The sequence below is a fragment of the Vulpes vulpes genome, chromosome 6, assembly GCF_048418805.1.
Source record: "Vulpes vulpes isolate BD-2025 chromosome 6, VulVul3, whole genome shotgun sequence".
Taxonomy (NCBI): Eukaryota; Metazoa; Chordata; class Mammalia; order Carnivora; family Canidae; genus Vulpes; species Vulpes vulpes.
The window spans coordinates 61,658,397-61,681,097 of NC_132785.1; the positions used below are offsets into that span (position 1 = coordinate 61,658,397).

At 40.8% G+C, this 22,701-nt stretch overlaps 1 protein-coding gene across 6 annotated transcripts in view; it reads left to right on the forward strand.

The window, feature by feature from the left end:
- NLRP3 (NLR family pyrin domain containing 3) overlaps nt 1-9,136 on the forward strand; it is a 67,830-nt gene extending 58,694 nt beyond the window's left edge. For all 6 annotated transcript variants that reach the window (XM_025985586.2, XM_072761150.1, XM_072761148.1 and 3 more), the window contains 3 exons: nt 4,668-4,838; nt 5,299-5,469; nt 8,455-9,136. In XM_025985586.2, coding sequence (XP_025841371.1) covers nt 4,668-4,838; nt 5,299-5,469; nt 8,455-8,644 — 532 coding nt within the window. In that variant the 3' untranslated portion in view covers nt 8,645-9,136. The remainder of the gene's footprint in view (nt 1-4,667; nt 4,839-5,298; nt 5,470-8,454) is intronic.
- Nucleotides 9,137-22,701: the final 13,565 nt, after the last annotated feature.

Consider the following 22,701-nt stretch of genomic DNA (forward strand, 5'->3'; position numbering starts at 1 on the left):
TTGTTGAGATGAGTTGACCATAGAGTTGAGAGCCCATTTCTGGGTTCTCTGTTCTGGTCCGTTGATCTATGTGTCTATTTTTGTGCCAGGACTATGCTGTCTTGGTCATTACTGCTTTGTAATATAGCTTGAAGTTGGAATCATGATGCCCCCAGCATCAGTTTTCTTTTTCAGGATTGCTTTGTTATTCATTGTCTTTTGTGGTTCCATAGAAATTTTAGGATTGTTTGCTCTAGCTCTGTGAAAAATGCTGGTGGTATTTTGATAGGGATTGCATTAAATGTGTAGATTGCTTTGGGTAGTATAGATATTTTAAATAATGTTTGTTCTTCTGGTCCATGAGCATAGAATTTCTACCCTATTTCTTTATGTCCTCTCAATTTCTTTTGTATATGTTCTATAGTTTTTAGAGTACAGATCTTTTACCTTTTTTGGTTAGGTTTATTCCTAGGTATCTAATTGGTTTTGGTGCAATTATAAGTGGGACCAATTCCTTGATTTCTTTTCAATCAATGCTACTTCAATGTTAGCATACAGAAATGCAATGGATTTCCATACATTGATTTTGTATACTGTGACTTTACTAAATTTGTTTATCAATTCTCACAGTTTTTTTAGTGGAGTCTTTCTTATGATTTCTTCTTAAATTTATTTTGAATTTGTTGCCATGCTGGTATATACAGATCTACATATTTGGATTTAATATTACATAGTATGCATTATAGTATTTTATTTAGGTTTTCATTGAATGATAAATCTTTGGATGAAGTTCTTTTTTTACAATTATAAGTAAGTATGAAAAAACAAAGTATATATATAACTTTATTTATGTGTGCATAAAATTATTTCTTTCTTTTGAGGTAGATACCTACAAGTATAATGAATGAGATAACACTTTTAGGTATTTTACATATTGCTAAATATGGCTAAATGTCTTGAATTTAGGCCTTTATCTCTGGTGGCATTTTGCACCACTCTCCCCCCACACCAATATTACATAAATACCACATGGTGGGCATTTGCAAAATTCTTTAATTCTTGTAAGAATTAAAGGGTGCTGAATTAAAAGAATTAAAGGGTGCTGCCCACCCTCATCTTTTGTTCCCTTCTTATCCTTTCTTTACTGCCTTGTTGAACAGTGGGACTTTCCAGGGGGTTGATTAGCCAGTAAACAGGAAAATATTAGGTTTTCTTTACTTTCAGTTCCCTCTACCCCCTTCTTTCCTTTATACAACACCAGAGGAGTTTTCTAAAATGTTGATTTGAGGGATTCTTGTGTGGCTCAGTGGTTGAGTGTCTGCCTTTGGCTCAGGCCATGATTCCTGGGTCTTAGGATTAAATCCTACCTCAGGCTCCCTGCAGGGAGCCTGCTTCTCCCTTTGCCTATGTCCCTGCTTCTCTTTCTTTTTTTTTAAATAATAAATTTATTTTTATTGGTGTTAATTTGCCAACATACAGAATAACACCCAGTGATCATCCTGTCAAGTGCCCCCCTTAGTGCCCCTCACCCATTCACCCCCCACCCCCACCCTCCTCCCCTTCCACCACCCCTAGTTCATTTCCCAAAGTTAGGAGTCTTCCATGTTCTGTCTCCCTTTCTGATATTTCCTACCCATTTCTTCTCCCTTCCCTTCTATTCCCTTTCACTATTATTTATATTCCCCAAATGAATGAGAACATATAATATTTGTCCTTCTCCGATTGACTCATTTCACTCAGCATAATACCCTCCAGTTCCATCTACGTTGAAGCAAATTGTGGGTATTTGTCATTTCTAATGCCCGCCTCTCTTTCTTTGTCTCTCATGAATAAATAAAGTCTTTAAAAAATAATAAAGTGTAGATTTGGTAATATTGAGGTATTTCTTAAAAAACTTCAAAAGTTCTTTGAAGTCAGAGTGTACTTGCTGTGTCTTAGCATATTACACAGAGCTGTCCCTGATCACCTCTAGATCACTGCCTTTGCCATACCTTTTACTCCATTTTAAGTCATATTGAATAAGTCTTAGTTCTAAAAAGTTGACCTCTTTCATCCTTCCTTCCCTTGCTTATCACTTTCTTTTTGCTTGGTATGCAAAATACTCTCCCATCCTCACAGTCCATCTAGGAAGCTCCTTCTTATTTTCAAGTAATTTCCTTGAGTCTCAGATTTTCCATTTAAAAATAAGGATGAAAGCAATCATGCATATATATTGGCTAATTGAATTTAAATTAAATAAAAAAGGAATTAGCGTTAGGGAATTTTATGAACTATATTTTCACTTATTAAAGGACACTTTAAGCTGAAAAATAAAATAAAAAAATCAAAACAAAACAACAGCTCCATCTTGGTTTTATTATTTTTTTTTTCCATCTTGGTTTTATAGTAAATCTATGAGATAATCTTACTTAAAGTCATTATTTCAGCCAAGCATATAGTAAACACTTAAAAAATGTTAAATATTCTTCCTCAGTTTTCTTTTGTGACACATTTTTATAATGTAAAGTATATCAGTACATTTAAAAAACACATTAATTTGACAATAGAGTACATGGCAAGATATCTGTGCTCAGTGAATGTAGAACTGAGTTGAATGGATTGGTTGAGACCAAGAGAAATGATGGTTACAGCCCTCTAATCAAGTGGTTGTTTGATTGCCTAAATATTTCATCATGCACCCCATGAATCCATCACTCAGTCTCAATGGTTATTAACATTTTGATAATTCAGATGTGACTTATTCTTAACAAAACCACCTTGTGCTTGTAACTGCTGCATTTCATGGTGCACTGTTCCTCAAATACTAGTTTCATAATCATTTCCAGTCATTTTATGGAAATTATGGCAGAGGTTTCCATTTTGTATCCTGCAAAATATTTTTTCCTTTCCTTTAGAATGACATGTTCAGTCTTCTGGAATGATCTTTATCTTTGCTGGTGTCTTAGTCTGTTCAGGCTGCTGTAACAAAAGTACCATAGTCTGAGTGACTCAAACAACAAACAGTTATGTCTCACAGTTCTGGAGGTGGAAAGCTGAAGATCAAGGTGTCTGTAGATCATCTGGTTCCTGGTGAGAACTCTCTTCCTGGCTTTCAGACACCCATCTTATTGTGTCCTCACATGGCAGTAGGGGCAAGGGAACTCTCTAGGGTCTGTTTTATCACGGCCCTAATTCCATAATGAATACTCTGTGTTCAAGATCTGATTACCTCTCAAAGGCTGCACTTGCCTACTATCACAATAAGTATTAAGATTTCAATATGATTTTGAGAGGACACAAATATTTGGTTCATAACAGCTGATAATCTTGCAAATTCCTTCTGTATCCTAATTAAGGACCACCTGATGAAATTGTTCCTAGCTGGAAATAAAGTTATTACTAGAAGCCCTTTAAAACTTGCCTTGGTTTTTTTTTTTTTTTTTAAAACTCATCCATCTTGGGCTTTATTCTCCTCTTTGTCGTGCTTATTCTTTTTTTTAAAAATTATGATTCATCCTTGACTGGGGAGATGGAAAGCACTGTGTAGATAAGTACTTCTGCTTTCTTTTGATCACCTGCTGGTACTACTTTCTATGTGTCTGTTTTTCCTGATTCTAAAACAGCTTAGAGCTTAAAAACATAACATTGTTAAGAATTCTGGCAAGAAGAATTTGATTGCATGAGATGTTGTTAAGTCAAAGTTTTGTTGAAGGTCTAGCATATGTGGCTTTCTGTGTATGTGTACCACCTTCTGAGCTTCTATGCTAGAATGATGCAGCTCTCTACCTCAGAGCATCATGCTCCTGTTGGGTGATAGGATATATTCACCTTGACCCAAGTGCAGCACACCAAACATCTCAATCCCTGAGTGTAATTAATGAGTGTAATGCAAATCTAGATCTCTGCTCCAAGAGACCCCTTCCAGTGAAGAAGGAAGAGTGATATGGATAGAAGGGACACAGAGGAGCAATGACCCTATAAGGCTTACGTCCAGGTCCCCTCTCCACTAAACACGTGCTCTTTGACCTTAAGAGAAACATGTGATTTGATAACCTCAGATGTGTAATCTGTAAAAGATATATAATAGTTACAGCTGCACTGCCACCTCGCTCAGTTAGTGTGAGAATCAAATAAGGCAAGTGCCTGCATTGTTATAGGAATTAACAGTGGAGGATAATCTGGGATTTGTTTTTTGTATTAAGATGTGGTGGTAAGGAGCATGCATAGGAGAGGGAATATGTGTAAGAAAGAAGAAGAATGTGGAAGGAATCTGGATCAGTTTGCTTTTGCTCTGTCTCTTCTAATGATCCCAGCAAGACATCTGCTGTGACCATTACTTGTCTCTCTTATGGGTCCACAGGCAGAGTCATGCTCTCCTAAGATTGTATGCAAGATGCTGGCTCCTGCCCTTGAAGTTGAAGGATGCAACTTTTTTTTTTTTTTAAGATTTCATTTATTTGAGAGAGAGAAAGAGTGAGTGAGAGACAGCACCAGTGGGCAGTGCAGGAAGACAGAGGAAGATGCAGACTCCCCACTGAACAGAGAACCTGACTCAGGGCTTGATCCCAGAACCCCAGGATCACAACCTGAGTCCCCCAGGTGATGCAAGGATGCACCTTTTTAGATAAGATGAGATTCCTGTGGCAAGATAGCTGAGCCATGTTCAAGGAAGGCTGAAAATTGAAGGCTTGTTCTTGTTCCTTCTCCAGGTTGGTGAATTCTGGCCTCACACCAGGTTGCTGTCCAGCTCTGGCCTCCATGCTCAGCACTAACCAGAAGCTCACACACCTTTACCTACGGGGCAATGCTCTTGGAGACACAGGGGTGAAGCTACTCTGTGAGGGCCTCTTGCACCCGAACTGCAAGCTTCAGATATTAGAGTAGGTCTCATAGCTAATTACAATGATGGTGATGCATGGTGGCTAATGTGGGGGTATGATAATGGGATGACTTGTATCTGAGAAGTGATGGTGTCCTCTTGAGGTTCAGCTTATTTGAGGATCCTGAGACTGAGAGGACTTCTACTTCTTGTAAATACTGGATTTCCCTTACCACAAAAGAATAGGGTGATTGGCACTGTGTTTTAGGGAAACTTGAAGAGAGGCATAGAATTTGGCAAAAATCAATTCACAATTACTAATTTGATCTTCACAATCTAGTAGACTGGAAAAAATACTTTCATCTGAAAAAGGGGAGAAAAATAACCATGGGCACAAAAAGTTATTCCAAGTTAGTTAATACTGCGCTTTTTGTGCATTTGAAACATTGCAAGCTGAGAGCTTGTGGAGTTGGGGGGATGGTGAACAGGGCATTTTTTCTAAATCACCCTCTTCCTTGCAGATTGGATGGCTGTAGCCTCACCTCACACTGTTGCTGGGATCTGTCCACGCTTCTGACCTCCAGCAAGAGCCTCCGGGAGCTAAGCCTGGGCAGCAATGACCTGGGAGATCTAGGGGTCATGCTGCTCTGCGAAGTGCTAAAACAGCAGGGCTGTATCCTACGAAACCTGAAGTAAGTGTGCTCTGCACAGACTCACGTGGCAGCATTCAGAGTCCCAAGGACAAGTTGATCAGTTATCAAAACCCCAGATGGTTTCATCTGTACTCAGACTGAGATTGAGCCTGAGCCTTTTGTCCCAGACTTTTTTTTATAGGGTATGAGTTATGAACCAGTATTTAACTTTATCTGGACAGTCAGAATAATTAACATTCAGTTGGGTGTGAAAAGTTTCCATTCATGTTCCCCAAAAAACACAAGTCCCAATGAAAGTGGAAGACTAGGACTATATGGCTCTTTAAGTGACCATACGTACTTTGAGAATGAGAGCATCCGTGGTTCATCTTAATCGCAAAGGTCTTTGCACAGGGGGGTGTTCTGAGGATTTCTAAGTGGGAAAAGAGAGTTCCAGAAACATGAAGTTTAGAAGTTCCATGAACCAGCTTATGTGCATTGTGTTGGGTTTCATTATTAGTGATACCACCAGATATTCATTACCTCTCCAGTAAGAGCTTCCTAATGAGTCCTGTACGTTTGTCAGCCCTGACGATCACATTCTCCACAGAAGACACTCCCTTCACTTAGTGTTAGGGGTCACACCTTCTTCACAGTGGATTTCTTCCACTTCATTTGCTGTTTCTGCTCAGTCTCCTTTGTGGATTCTCTTTATCCTCCTGACCTGCACATGCTGAATCCTCAGGATTCAATCATTGGGTTAATTTTTCTTCTCTATACTTCATCCCATGTTGACATCGTCTAGTCTTCTGGCTTGCTTTACCATATATATGTTGTGTTACCCAACTTATACCTACATGAATTCCATGTCCAAGTGCTAGTCTGACCTTTCTGTTTGTATGTCTAATAAACCTTCTAAACTTTACATGTCCAAATCCAAACCGCATTACCCCTTCTGCGAAAAAACTGATTTGTCCCCATCTCAGTCAATGGTTACTCACTGTTAATTTCTCAAGCTAAAAAAAAAAAGAAAAAAAAAAGAAAAAATAAAACCTGTGTCATCTTTGACACCTCTTTTTTGTTATGCACATGTCCAACTCATTGGTGTGCCCTGATAGGTTTCATAACATACCTGTTATTGACCTCTTCTTGCCAGTTTTGTGACTCCTACCCTGGTTCAAGCCATTGTGCCCTCTTGTCTGGAATGTTCTGGTGGCATTCTGCATCTATTATTATTATTACCATGGCAGATGGAGGGTGCAGCTAAAACATGAACAAGTAATCATATCTTTCCTACCAAAATGGTCTAGTGACTTCCTGTCACATTTAAAGCAAATTGCACAAACTCATGGCAGTGCGCACGGCCCCCTGTGATCTGGCCCCTGCTTCTTATGCAAATTCATTTTCCTTCTGCTCCACTCATACTGATCTCCTTGTAGTTTTGCAAAATTACTGTCACCCCCAGAACCTTGCACTTCCTGTTCCCTCTGCTGGACCTCTCTCCCCTTTGACATTGGTGTCTTGTTCCCATGTGTCTTTAAATTCTCTGCTGAAAGGTCTTCTAGATATCTGTCTCTGATCATCCTACTGAAAACAGCAGTCCAGCATATCCTCATCCCCTTTTCTTTGCTTATTTTCTTCCATAGTGTTGATCACCATTATACAAACATGCAATATCATTTTCTTGTTTATTTATTATCTATATCTTACTCAAATAATATAAATTCTATCAGTCCTGGGACTTCTAGTTCATGACCTCAAGGCTGAGAACCAACTGGAATGCAGGTTCGCTTAAGCAGAAGTATGCATCAGCATTGCATCATTAAGCAGACAGTGGAGCACATGTGCTGCAGGAAAAGCCAAAATTCTCAGAGCTAAGAAAATAGAGGGACAAAGGGAAGGATAGGCCAGGATGAAGCTGGGACATTTCTGTATGTGGAGTTGCTCACCCAGTCCTGAAGGACTCTCTGGAGATGAGGGACAGGCTTCAAATAGACTGAGGAACCTCTATGCAGTCAACATGTCTTATCAGCTCAACACACATTCATTTCTCACAGTTTTCAATACGGAATGCCTAAGATCACAGTGCCAAGAGATTCAGATTCTGGGGAGAGCTTTCTTCCAGGCTTGCAGATGGCTGCCTTCTCCCTGTGTCCCAACATGGCAGAGAGAGACAGAGACAAGGACAGGGAGACAGAGTGTGTGCTGTGGCTTCTCTTATCATAGGGGACTGATCCCATCATGATGACCCACCCCCATGATCTCATCTAACCCTAATTTATTTCAAAGGCTTCTTTCCAAATACAATCATATGGAGGATTAGGGCTTCGATATATGAATTTTGGAGAAACATAATCAGTCCGTCACACAAGCAAATCAAGATTGTTAGAAATGATGCAGGACAAATGGAATGATTTCTTAGCTAAGTTGTAAGGGAAACTTTAAAAAAAAGAGAGAGAGAGAGAGACAATAGGGAAGAAATTGTGTATCAAAGAAGATTTGAGAGACATACCGAATAATTGCAGTGTGTGAACTTACATGGCTGCTGATTAAATGAACATAATATAAAAAGTGTATCAGCCAGTTGAGGAAATTTAAACACTGATTAGATATATATGTTGATATTAAAGAATCACTGTTAACTTTTTAAAGTGTGATAATGGAATTGTGGTTGTGTTTTTAAAAAGCGTTCATTTAGTGTCGTATAGTGAAATATTTACAGATGCATGCAATGTTGTGTTTGTAATAATCCACTGATGTGAGGAGTAGGTGGGTGAGAGATGAAACAAGTTTGGCCATGAGTTGTCAAGTCTGGGTAACAGGCCTAGGGGTTCATTACTATTCTCTGTGAATGTACATATATTTAAACATTTCCAAACTTGAAGGTTAAAAATATAACCGGAAAACATGAGGCATGAATTATAGCATTGGAGAGTTTAGGAATGTGTTAGGTTAAGGGAAATAAGGAGATGAGACTTTTAAGGCAAACACTCTGAGAGTGTTTTTCCAAGAACATAATGCAAGGCTCTTGATTTCCTCTTGCAGGTTGTGTGAAATGTATTTCAATTATGATACAAAATGTGCATTAAAAACACTTCAAGAAGAAAAGCCTGAGCTGACCATTGTCTTTGAGCCTTTTGGTAGTGACAGAAGCAGGCTGCCAGATGCCAGCGTTTGGGCTCCCTGCCATCTAGGTGTCCACAAGTGGGAGCGAGCACTCCTCCATCCAGGGTGAAGACCATCTCTCGACGACTCCCCTGGTCCAGGGTGGGATGCCAAATCTTGCTGATGGTGCCTTTGTACAGAGAATGTGAACACCCCCTTTGTCCCAGTTTGAAGACACAGGACAATCACATCATCCAAATGAGGTGGTTCTCAGTATAGAACCTTAGTCAGATATGTTCCTTTTGGTGACCTCATGTAACTAACTCATTTAATAAAGCACTTTTTCTGTTTCTTTTTCGCTTCTTACTCTCTCTAAATCCCCTTTCCCCCATATCTTTTTTACCCATCTTTGTTCTGTTCACTTTCACACATCACCACTCCTACTATCTTTCCCTTAACTGACTGTAACAGAACAAGTAAACTATATATTATGTTGCAATTTTGTGACAATGACTTATTTATTTTTGGTTTTTGTAACAGTTTTATTTTCTAATAAAAGAATTCATGTTTATTGTAGATAGTTGAAAATTCAGAAAATATAAGACCTTTTGGTATTTATTGATTTAAATTGTTTTTTTTCCCTTAATTTTAAAAGAAATTGGCTAGAAATCTTTTTTACTATAAACTACTGTAGATAAATTAAATTGCTTTATGCATTTAAAAAAATGAGTGGGAAATATCAGAAAGGGAGGCAGAACCTGAAAGTCTCCTAACTCTGGGAAACGAACTAGGGGTGGTGGCAGGGGAGGAGGGCGGGGGGTGGGGGTGAATGGGTGACAGGCACTGAGGGGGGCACTTGACGGGATGAGCACTGGGTGTTATTCTATATGTTAGCAAATTGAACACCAATAAAAAAATAAATTTATAAAAATAAAAAAAGATAATCCTAAAAAATAAATAAAAAAATCTCTTTGCCAAATGACTTAATAGTAATAGATGAAGAAAAAAAATCATCTTACCCTGACTCTAGTGGTTGAAATTGCAGCTCTGCTGGGATAGAAAATTGAAAATCATGCAAAAGAAGGTTTTAGAGTACATGGAGCCTATACTAATAAATAGAAGTATTATGTAGAAAATGCATTTTACCTTCAATTGTAAGAGTTTATCTTGGGTTTATCTGACTTCAGGAGCAGTTCATCTGCCATACTTCATATTGATTAATTGCTTTTCTATGCATGGGACAACTGTTGAACCACATGGGATTGTTCAGGATGGAAACACTCTTTCCTCTGTTAAATGAGGCATCCAGAGTTCTGCTGCTCAAAGCACTGCCTGCCAACTGTTGATATAAGAAACTTGTGCAAGAATGTAGATCAATCACATTACTAAGCATGCTTTTTAGATAAGCTGATTTTTTTTTCTTGGTAAGAATGCCTCAATAAAGGAAACAGTGTCTGATTTATATTTTGTTGCAAGCTTTTTTTCTTGTCTAGGACCAGCTCTTGGGAGTAACTCTGATCTAGATTTTTGTTTTCTGCATCTTGGTGAAGTGAGCTATTACACACTGTCTCCCTGCCACACACGCATTGACATACAGGGTAAAATGTAATTAAAACACAGTTATTCTGGAAAGAGAAAAACTTCTGGGCACCAGGAACTTAAAACTGAATTGAGAGTTTACCAATCACTCACCCAGAGGAATATCTGGATAAATAAAAATGCTACAATATGACTATTAATTTGGAAGAAATCCACGAGGCTTCCTACACCAGTAGAACTCAAAAAATAAGGAAAGTTGCTGGATAGAAGATTAATATACAAACATCAACAGCATGCAACTGGAAAAAAATAATTCTTTCCAACTATCATAGTAAAAATTGTATCAAGTATGAAGCAAATGGATGAGTGCTAAACTCTAAAGGGATGTGAAAGAAGAGCAGGTACTTACATATTTGGGGAGTCTCTCTCCACAGTTGGCTAATCAGTTGTGAAAGAAAAATATTAACTATGTAAGGAACAGAAATTAGATAGCATCCTAACCATCTCATAAAAGGTATCAATGGAGGCAAATGGATGTTTCCTTTCTGGTGAGATGACTTAAGAAGGGATTGCTATCCCTGGTGAATAATTGCAGCACAGGATGTATACGCAGAATCTTGTCATTGGGAAACACTGCACCAATTCCAGATGAGACAGTACAATTGAAAAGAGGAATTCTATCTGAAGAGGGGACTGTCATCGTCAAGAACATCCATGTCATGAGAAAATGCTCCACATCACTTGCCTCAGGGAAATACAAACCAAAACCACAATGAGATACCACCTCACACCAGTGAGAATGGGGAAATTAACAAGGCAGGAAACCACAAATGTTAGAGAGGATGCAGAGAAAAGGAAACCCTCTTACACTGTTGGTGAGAATGTGAACTGGTGCAGCCACTCTGGAAAACTGTGTGGAGGTTCCTCAAAGAGTTAAAAATAGACCTGCCCTATGACCCAGCAATTGCACTGGTGGGGATTTACCCCAAAGATTCAGATGCAATGGAATGTTGGGACACCTGCCCCCCGATGTTTCTAGCAGCAATGTCCACAATAGCCAAACTGTGTAAAAAGCCTCGGTGTCCATCGAAAGATGAATGGATAAAGAAGATGTGGTCTATGTATACAATGGAATATTCCTCAGCCATTAGAAATGACATATACCCACCATTTGCTTCAACATGGATGGAACTGGAGGGTATTATGCTGAGTGAAGTAAGCCAATCAGAGAAGGACAAAAATTATATGTTCTCATTCACTTGGGGGAATATAAATAATAGTGAAAAGGAATAGAAGGGAAGGGAGAAGAAATGGGTAGGAAATATCAGAAAGGGAGACAGAACATGAAGACTCCTAACTCTGAGAAACGAACTAGGGGGGTGGAAGGGGAGGTGGTCAGGGGGTGGGGGTGACTGGGTGACGGGCACTGAGGGGGGCACTTGATGGGATGAGCACTTGGTGTTATTCTATATGTTGGCAAATTGAACAACAATAAAAAATAAATTTATATATATAAAAAAAGAACATCCATGTCAGTATTGATAACAGGTAATTCTTGGGAGGGGGGTGGTTATTGGATTGCACTCTATGGTATTCATATTCTTTTTCTTTTTTTTAGATTTATTTATTTGAGAGACAGAACTCAGGAGAGTGGGTGGAGGGAGAGAGAATCTCACTTAGACTGTGTGCAGAGCACAAAGCCTTGCACACAACCCCGAGATCATGACCCGAGTCAAATCAAGAGTCATCCTGTCACCCAAGTGAACCACCCAGACACCCTTATCATTCTTATTCTTGTATCTTTTCTGTACATATGGCATTATTTCCTAATTAAAAGTAATAAAACAATAAAAAATAAAAATGCTTAATAGCACTCCTAAGCACCTGCAACTTAAAATGTAATAAAATCCTATTAATTATAGCAATAAAAACTATCAGATACCTGGAATAAATATATCAAAAACTGTACAAAAGTTATACAAAAGAGACCTAAATGAATGGAGAACTATTCATGGATGGGAAGGTTCCGAGCTCCACTGCCTTTCCATTGACAAAAATGCAGCGCAATTGCAATTAACATACTAATGGGGATTTTAATAGAATTGAGCAAGATGATTTTGAAAATGTATCTGGGAAATAGTGGGGCAGAGTATAGAGGGAAATTTTGACAACCTAGTAGGATCTGCTTCACCACATATTCTGGTGCTATAATTGGTCTACGTATTAGAGGCAGGATAGAGTTCATGTGCAGGTGTAGAAACGCATGGAAACGCAATCTGTGGCACTGAAAATGATGAAGGAAGGAAGGTCTAGTCCAGGAACCTGGCTTTGACGAATTGCCATACATGCAGGAACACTATTTCTCATACAAATAGCTTCCAGGAGTGATAAAGACACTGTTTTTTTTTTCAATAATTTTGATTTTATTGTTTTTTCTTTTTTAATTTTTCATTTCAAGTTTTTATTTAAATTTCTGTTAGTGAACATGCCTTGTAATATTAGTTTCAGGAGTAGAATTTAGTCCTGAAACATGAACATACAAAACCCAGTGCTCATGACAAGTGCCCTCCTTAAAGCCCATCACCCATTCAGCTCACCCTCCTGCTCACTGACATCCATCAACCCTCAGTTTGTCCTCCAAAGTTAACAGTCTGTTTTATGCTTTGCTCTTTTCCCTCCATATGTTCATCTGTTTCATTTCTTAAATTCCATGAGTAAAATCAGATGTTGTCTTCCTCTGATGGACTTATTTGACTCTAGTTTCATTCATGTCATTGCATATGCCAATATTTCCTTTTCTTCTTCTTTTTTAAAGATTTATTTATTTATTTATTTTTTAAAGATTCATGAAAGACACACAGAGAGAGGCAGAGACACAGGCAGAGGGAGAAGCAGACTTTCTACAGGGAGCTTGATGTGGGACTTGATCTCAGGACCCCAGGATCGTGCCCTAAGCCAAAGGCAGACATGTAACCACTGAGCCACCCAGGTGCCCTCAATCTTACTTTCATGTTTGCCAGCTGTGTGATCTCGGATGATTTACTTAACCTCTTTGAGTCTTAGATAAAGTTAGGAATGATAATACCTGCCCTACAGATGAAATGAGGTAGTACCAGGTCCCATTCCCGACCTGTGTATGTGCTCAGGTGAATGATAGCTGCTGCTAGTACTGTATGAGCATGAGAGATGGCCGTGGGAGCGGGGAAGGTAGGTTTAGGAGAGGACCTAGCAAACTGGCGGAGACTCAGTAGGGCACAGGAGGCCCAAACGCTAAGGGGCCCAGAGTAGAAACTGTATTGATAGCAGAATGCAAAGCAGGATCATTTGAAATAGTCCTCAGGATGCCTGGGTGGCTCTGTGGTTGAGAATCTGCTTTTGGCTCAGGGCATGATCCCAGGGCCCTAGGATCGAGTCCTGTATCGAGCTCCCCACAAGGAGATTGCTTCTCCCTCTGCCTGTGTCTCTGCCTCTCTCTTTGTGTCTCTCATGAGTAAATAAATAAAATCTATAAATAATAAATACATAAATACATTTAAAAAAGCAGGATCATTTGAAATCCAGATGTTTAATTGGATTTCTCTGAGGGTGACTCACCGCCTTTGATAAATGCTGTTGCCCTCATGAGGGCAATTTGACATCCATGATTTACATTTCCAAAGTTGCTAAGAATTGGGAACAGCACCAGCGGTCAATGACAGGTGTTTGCAAGGCTTTCTTTTCCTTTTTCTTTTTAAAGAAATGCTGCTTTCTTGGACAAGCGGTTGCCTTTCAAGTCTGGCATGCAGACCTGGTGGAAAGCTGTGACGCAACAGCTCCAGATGGTGTCCTCAGCCTCCCTCTCTGCACATCAGACTCAGTTGTCTAACTGGAGCAACACAGTGGCCATGTAGGGAATGCAGCCTGAGCAGGGGCAGGCCCATGAGGCCTCAGGTCTGCCAAGACCTCTGGAGAAAGTATAGATTATGGATTTCCTTCAGTCTGTGCCTAGTGGGAGCCAAGCATGAAGGATGCAGGAAACCAAGGTCCTGGGGCCTTGCAGGTTTTTGAACCAGAGATCTCTGTGAGCTCCTGCCCGAAGCTGACCTCACCCTGCTCCTGTGTCCAAGGCACTGATTTTTGGAGACTGTTGAGCTCGTAGGACATACTGCAACCCTTCAGCTCTGGTGTTGACCTTCCAGCATCAGGAACACACTGATGCGCTGCTCATGGGGCCTCGGGGCCTGGATGTCTCCCCTCTGTCCCACCACACCTGTGCTACTCTGTTCCAGCTGCAGTTCTCATGCTCCAGGCTGGCATAAATTGGGTCCCCCAGGGATGCTCTTCACGTCCCCCATGGTTGGAACTTCTAGTTCCCTTTATATGAAGACACTGTAGTGAATGACATGAGGCTTCTGTACTCACTGTTGGAGGTAAAATAAAAAATGTGTATATTTGATCCTTGTTCCCAGTGCTTGGCACAGAGCTTCAAAAACCCTTTGGATTTTCGGAGTGTTGGGAAAAAGCCCCTTTCAACCAGACCTGGGTCTATGCTAATGTAACTCATGTGGTATCTTTGCAGGGTTTCAAGGGAGGGGCTGGTCCACCAGAAAGACTAAGCACTGAGGACCTTCAGTTTCATCTCCTCCACCTCTGGGGAGGGCACAAGGGATGGACTGGGCCAGTCACAATGTCACAAGTACATGCCTGTGTGATAAACCCCCATGAGAACTCCAGGCATCCAGGTCTCACAGAGCTACATGCACTGATGTGCAGGAAAGTGATGCACTCTGCCCCTGAGGGTGGCGCCTGGAAGCTCTGCATTCCCTTCCCTGTAGCTGACCCCACCCTGTGCATCTCTCTCATTTTGGCTGTTTCCAAGTTATGTTGGGCATGATAAAGTGGTAATCACAGGCATAACATGTTTCAATGTGCTCTGTGAGAGCTCAGAATTTATAGGTAAATCATTCAAAACTGTAAGTGGCCCTTGAGATTTGCCACCAGCCTTTGAAGTGGGAGGGGGGGGGTCCTGTGAGTTCTGTGGTAACTCCTCAGCTAGTGTCTATACTGGATTGCATGATCGGACACCTGACTGGGGTGAATAATTGGTCAGCAAGCATGTAGGGTCCCAAGCACTCGCCTCGTTGCCATGGGCTAGTCACTCTACTCTCTGTTTTGTGCAGAAACTCGAGGGATGATTATATGTGTGTCATTTTCTTATTTGAGATTTAAAAAGCCTACTATTGCATTCAGAGCACTGCGTGGGGTACAATGAAGTTTATTTTCCTCTCACCTCTCATCACCTTTGAGGGGCAAATTTCAGGAGCAGGGTCACGGGTTAAAGGCTCAGTTTCAGTTTCCATTCTAGTGGGCAATGTTCTCCAAGGATTGGGGGACTTTGTTGGGAATGGGACCCCTGGAGCCCAGCTCCCAGGGTAGAAAAGTTCATTCTGTGACCATGAGTGGAAAAAGGCATCTGTTTTCGACTTTGTGGTACGTTGTTTAGCTGTGCTGAGAATTACCTTAACGTGAGCCTCATTGGGACTCAGGGCATCGCTGCCTGGAGCACAGGAACGGCTCTGGCAGCAGGAACTCCTTTGCATTAAGTGCCTTTCTGCCCTGAGACTGTGCGAGGCATTCTAACTAAGGAGTTGTCAGGTAGGAGTCCTGCCTTTCGGTAACTGGAGCAGTAATGGCAGCATCTGAGTGACATACGGGTGTCTCAGAGCACAGCCAGAAACAGAGCCTAGACCAGTGTTTTTTTTTTTAATTTATTTATTCATTCATGAGAGACACAGAGAGAGGCAGAGACACAGACACAGACACAGATACATACACAGACACAGACACAGACACAGGCAGAGGGAGAAATGACTCCATGCAGGGAGCCTGATGTGGGACTCGATGCTGGGCCTCCAGGATCACGCCCTGGGTTGAAGGCAGCGCTAAACTGCTGAGCCACCCAGGCTGCCCTAGACCAGTGTTTTAGCTGAGGGAACTTAATGTAAGGACTGTCAGTTAGGGCTTGGCTATCAGAGGAGAACGAGGACGTAACGTGTCTCGGGCTGGGTGGGGGGGGGGGCGTGAGATCAGCAAATGATAGCTGGCTTTACCAGAGCAGGTGTTTGGAGGAGGGCTGGAGGGAATGCCTCTGGACTGTGGGGTGTCCACCCCTGAAGGCCGTAAAGGCTGAGCTTGCAGGTGTGCAGAGGGGACTCAGCCGTGGCCTGGCGGGAGGCAGGCTTGCGGAGAACATGTGGATGGGCAGACCGCAGCCGGCAAAGAAAGTCCTGTCTCCCACAGCCTGGCTCCCACTGGACGTGCTCCCAGGATGCAGCCGACTGAGAGCGTCATTTTTGTTGCCCAGGCTCCAACTTGTCATCATGAAGCAGAGTGTGTATAGGGCGCTCAACTTGATGTCCAAAGACCATAGCCACAGAGCTGACACAGTACTGTTTAGTAGAGAGCATGGGTGTAAAAAAAAAATTTTTTTTTTTTTTGAGAATCAAGTGTGTGTGTCAAGAGATGATTAAATGAGGTGTTGGAAGTTAGGAGTAAGGAAACAGGAAACAGGGAGAATTTTTTAAAAGATTTATTTATTTATTTAAGGGAGAGGGAGAGAGAATCTGCAGCACACTCTCCGTTGAAGAATCCCAGGACCCTGAGATCATGACCTGAGCTGAAACCCATGAAACCCAGAATCAGACATGTAACCAACTACCCAGCACCCCACTATGAGGATTTTTGACAATTAATTACAGTTTGTCAAGGAAGGCTTTGTGCACTATTGGGGGTTGGGAGCTGAATGGTAGATGGTACATATGTATTGTCTATGGAAGGACACTTGGATTGCCTTTGTGTCCTGGTTGCTGTAAATAAGGCTGCACTACACATAGGGGCACATATATCCTTGTGAATTAATATGCAGCCATGAAAAAGAATGAGATCAATTCATAACAACAAGAAGGGACCCACAGAGCACTCGGCTAAGTGAAATAAGTCAGTCCGAGGAAGACAAATATGAATAATTTCACTTATGTGCAGAATATAAAAAACAGAAACAGAATGGGAGAAGATATTTGTAAATGATGTATCAGATAAAGGGCTAGTTTCCAAGATCTATAAAGAACTTATTAAACTCAACACCAAAGAAACAAACAATCCAATCATGAAATGGGCAAAAGACATGAAGAAAAATCTCGCAGAGGAAGACATGGACATGGCCAACATGCACATGAGAAAATGCTCCGCATCACTGGCCATCAGGGAAATACAAATGAAAACCACAATGAGATACCACAAATGGTGAAAATTAACAAGACAGGAAACAACAAATGCTAGAGAGGATGTGGAGAAAGGGGAACCCTCCTGCACTGTTGGTGGGAATGTGAACTGGTGCAGCCACTCTGGAAAACTGTGTGGGGGTTCCTCAAAGAGTTAAAATAGACCTGCCCTACGACCCAGCAATTGCACTGCCGGGGATTTACCCCAAAGATACAGATGCAATGAAACGCCGGGACACCTGCACCCCGATGTTTCTAGCAGCAATGTCCACAATAGCCAAACTGTGGAAGGAGCCTTGGTGTCCATCGAAAGATGAATGGATAAAGATGATGTGGTTTATGTATACAATGGAATATTACTCAGCCATTAGAAACGACAAATACCCACCATTTGCTTCAACGTGGAAGGAACTGGAGGGTATTATGCTGAGTGAAGTAAGTCAATCGGAGAAGGACAAACAGTGTATGTTCTCATTCATTTGGGGAATATAAATAATAGTGAAAGGGAATATAAAGGAAGGGAGAAGAAATGTGTGGGAAATATCAGAAAGGGAGACAGAACATAAAGACTCCTAACTCTGGGAAACGAACTAGGAGTGAAGGAAGGGGAGGAGGGCAGGCGGTGGAGGTGAATGGGTCACGGTCAATGAGGGGATCAATCGATGGAATGAGCACTGGGTGTTATTCTGTATGTTGGCAAATTGAACACCAATAAAAAATAAATTTATTATAAAACAACAACAACAACAAATGAACAAAGAAAAAGAGAAGAAACAAAACACAGACTCTTAACTACAGAGCCCAAACTGCTGAGTACCAGAGGGGAAGAGCAATAGGTGATGGTGATAATATAATGCTCACTTTGCTGAGCACTGAGAAAGGTATGGACTTGTTGACTCACTATGGGGCACACCTGAAGCTAATACTGCACTACATTAATTATAATGCAATAAAAAATAAAGAAAGAAAGATATGGTCAAATTTGTGTACTTAACTGATCATTTATTTTTAAAAACATCTGAGGATGGTTAATGAGGAAAACATGAAAGAGAGTAGTAATTCTTTAAGATTATTTAAAAAATGGATACACTTGACTTTGCTTTGTTTTTTTAAAGATTTTATTTTATTTATTCATGAGAGACACACAGAGAGAGAGAGAGAAGCAGAGACACAGGCAGTGGGAGAAGCAGGCTCCATGCAGGGAGCCCAACGTGGGACTCGATCCTGGGTCTCTAGGATGAGGCCCTGGGCTGAAGGCAGCGCTAAACTGCTGAGCCACCTGGGCTACCCTGCTTTTGTTTTTTCAGAAGATTTTAGTTATTTATTCATGAGATAGAGAGAGGCAGAGACACAGGCAGAGGGAGAAGCAGGCTTCCTGCAGGGACCTGAGATGTGGCTCTGGATCCTAGGACCCTGGGGTCACAACCTGAGCCAAAGGCAGATGCTCAACCACTGAGCCACCCAGGTGACCCTTGATTTTTTTTTTAAATCATGAAAACATGGGGGTGGTATAATTAGATGTTTGGCTCTGCTAAATAATTAATGTCAGAAAGAGTGCCAAGAAAGATGAGAGTAAATGTTCTCTTTTACATACATGTCCCAATGACTGATGACCCTGTAACAACACAATCTGGTCAATCAACTACCTAAATCTAGTTTTTTAATTAAAAAAAATAGAGTATTTTAATTGACCTAACATGGCGGAGGCGTGGTGGAAGAACAAGTGAGTGACATAGAAGACAAGTTGATGGCAAAGAGGGAAACTGAGGAAAAAAGAGACAAACAAAAGATCATAAGGATAGATTAGGGGAAATAAGTGACAGCCTGAGGAAGAAAAATCAATGTTTAAATGGGGTTCCCAAGGGCGCTGAAAGGGACAGAGGTCCAGAATCTGTATTTGAACAAATCATAGCTGAAAACTTTCCTAATCTGGGAAGGAAAACAGGCATTCAGATCCAGGAGATAGAGAGATCTCCCCTAAAATCATAAAAATCGCTCAACACCTCGACATTTAATAGTGAAGCTTGCAAATTCCAAAGATAAAGAGAAGATCCTTAAAGCAGCAAGAGACAAGAAATCCCTAACTTGGGATGGGGAGAAAGATCAGATTAACAGCAGACCTCTCTACAGAGACCTGGCAGGCCAGAAAGCTTCCAAGATAGGCAGAAACTGAAAGAACATGTGACCACCAAACCAGCTCTGCAAGAAATATTAAGGGGGACCCTGTAAAAGAAAGAGGAAGCCCAAAGAAATAACCCCAGAACAGGGACTGAATAGGTATTATGATGACACTGAATTCATATCTTTCAATAGTAACTCTGAACATGAATGTGCTTAATGACCCCAACAAAAGGCGCAGGGTTTCAGACTGGATAAAAAAGCAGGACCCATCTATTTGCTGTCTCCAAGAGACTCACTTTAAACCTAAGGACACCTCCAGCATGACAATGAAAGGACCATTCAAATGGTCCTCAAAAGAAAGCAGGGGTAGCCATCCTCATATCAGATAAATTACAGTTTATCCCAAGGACTGTAGAAAAGATGAAGAGGGACACTATATCATATTTAAAGGATCTATCCAACAAGAGGACTTAAGAATCATGAATATTTATGCCCCTAATGTGGGAGCTGACATGTATATCAATCAATAACCAAAGTAAAGATATAGTTAGATAATACACTAATACAGGGAGACTTCAACATGGCACTTTCTGCAAATGACATCACCAAAGAAACAGAGCTTTAAATGATATACTGTACCAGATGGATATCACAGATATTTACAGAACTTTACGTCCAAATGCGACTGAATACACATTCTTCTCAAGTGCACATGGAACTTTCTCCAGAATAGACCACATACTGGGTCACAAATCACGTCTCAACCAATACCAAAAGATTGGGATTTTCCCCTGCATATTTTTAGACCACAGTGCTTTAAAGCTAGAACTCAATTCACAAGAAGAAATTTGGAAGAAGCTCAAATACGTGGATATTAAAGAACATCCTGCCATTTGCTCAACATGGATAGAACTAGAGGGTATTATGTTGAGTGAAGTAAGTCATTGAGAGAAGGACAAACATTATATGGTTTCACTCATGTGGGGAATATAGAAAATAGTGAAAGAGATTGAAGGGGAAAGAAGAGAAAATGAATGGGAAAAAACAGAGAGGGTGACAAAACCTGAGAGATTTCTAACTCTGGGAAATGAACAAGGGGTAGTGGAAGGGGAGGTGGGTGGAGGGATGGGGTGACAGGGTGACAGGCACTAAGGGGGGCATTTGATGGGATGAGCACTGGATATTATACTATATGTTGGCAAATCGAACTCCAATAAAAATACACAAAAAATTTTAATTTATTATTAATAAATTTTCAACTACCTGAATCTTTTACAAACACTATTTAGTGTGTGAGATACCTTTATTGACCAAAGGCAGATCCTCTACGGTGTCAATGAAATTTTTAGAGTGTTATTATCAAGTTTTCTTGAGGAAGATCTTGGCTTTCTGTTGAAGAGCCCTCTACTCAGGTGGACACCTTGAGAAGGTGGATGCCAGGCCACGTTGACTATAGCACCCAATTAATGACGATTACAGATCCTTGCTTGAGTTTTAACCAGTTATCACATCGATTCTCGTGATCATGCATCTAATTATCACAAGAAACCATTTAAAAGATCTTGTTGCTAAAAGCTGAAGTGCAGTAAAATAATTAAAAATGTTACCTTTCTTGCAAGAGTAGTTTAAACCTATCAGAAAGATTCTAGGATTTTTGCATGTTGCAAAAACAGTGTCTTTTCCTGTTGGAAACCTTTTGTGGCTTCAGCTTGGTAACACTGGGTCTGGTGTGGATGAGAATGGATAACTACCAACCCATAGAATTAGGAATTTGTGCAAATGGTAAATAGAACATTATGATTATCTTAAGTTATATTAAACATCTCCCATGTTTTTCTTTTTGACATTATAAAAAAACATTTTAAATATCCTAGATATGTTTTGAAGATAATGCCAATTTTGAATCTTCACTCGTGGCCAAGGAATTCAGAGCTTTCCAGTTGACTTTGGCATGACGAGTATTTATCAGGAGCTGCCCTGGGTAAAGGACAGGGCCAACTCTTTGAGTTGGAAACACAATATTAAACAGGTAAGATGAGTATAACATTCGCCAAAGGTAATTGAGTTTATTCACCTTAAAGAATAAAAGTCTTTCCGCTATTGTCACACAAAGTCTAAGTTACTACGGATTAGAACCTAGCAGCTGTGGGTGTCAATCCCAGCATGAAGACCAAGTCTACGTTGAGCTCTCTGCCGTCTTGCACTGTGGGCATCACTGCACCCATGCTCTGTCCATCTGAAAGCCTCCCGGAGAAACGGCAGCTAAATGATTGCTAGCCTTTGCATTTGACAAACTAGCAGAGACCTTTTATATCTACATGCTACGTGATAGATAATTTCAGCTAGCCAGATATTATTGTGTGTGTGAGGTTCATAAAGACTTTTCAGTTGTTTATTTCCATTTACCAACTGAAATTTTGTTGAGTGTGTGAAGTTATTTTTTTTTTTAATGTATAGTGATAGGATGTTGCACTGAGGCAATTGATCATGGAGCCTAATAAAATTAATTTGACAAACCCCACCCTTCCCCCAAAATAGTCTATCATCACAGTACAGACCAATAGATTTCCAAAACTTTCCTGGCAAAGTGGCATTTTTGGAAGAGTACCTGAAAAGCACACACCCTATCCTGTTTTCTTCTTGAGTGTTTCTCACACTTTTCCACAAAGTACTCAGAAACACAGAGGAAAGTGAATTTCACGAAACTTACCATAATATATAGAGCAGCACACCAAAGCATGCAGAATATTTGAAGTCTTGGGTTGTATGATAAAAATTAATCTACATTTTTCTATCTGTTATGTCAGTTTATTATAATGGAAATGCTTTCCTTTCATTATCGGTTCAATTATTTAAATATCTTTTCATGTGTCAAAGACTATCCATGTTTCTGGAAAGTTCACCCTGTTTACTTTGTGCTTTCATGTAACTCTGATGTGGACTCTTCTAGCGGTCCCCAGTGTTCCAGCTGCCTGCCATACCATCTCCAAACCCTGTGGCTTAGGAAAACAACTGTTTTATTAAATCTCACCATCTTGTGGGCTGGGAGTTTGGGCAGGGCTCAGCTGGGAGGTTCTTCTGCTCTGTGCTGTGGTACCAAGGTCACCAGGCATAACTGAACTCATGGGCAGGCTGGGAAGGAGGCACTAGGATACCTCCTCTCAGATGTGGCAGGACTGGGGGAAGCCTGGTGGAGGCCTGGCTGCAGGTGAGAGCATCCACCTATAGTCTCCTCAGCATGGCCACTTTAGGGCTAACAGCCTTTTCA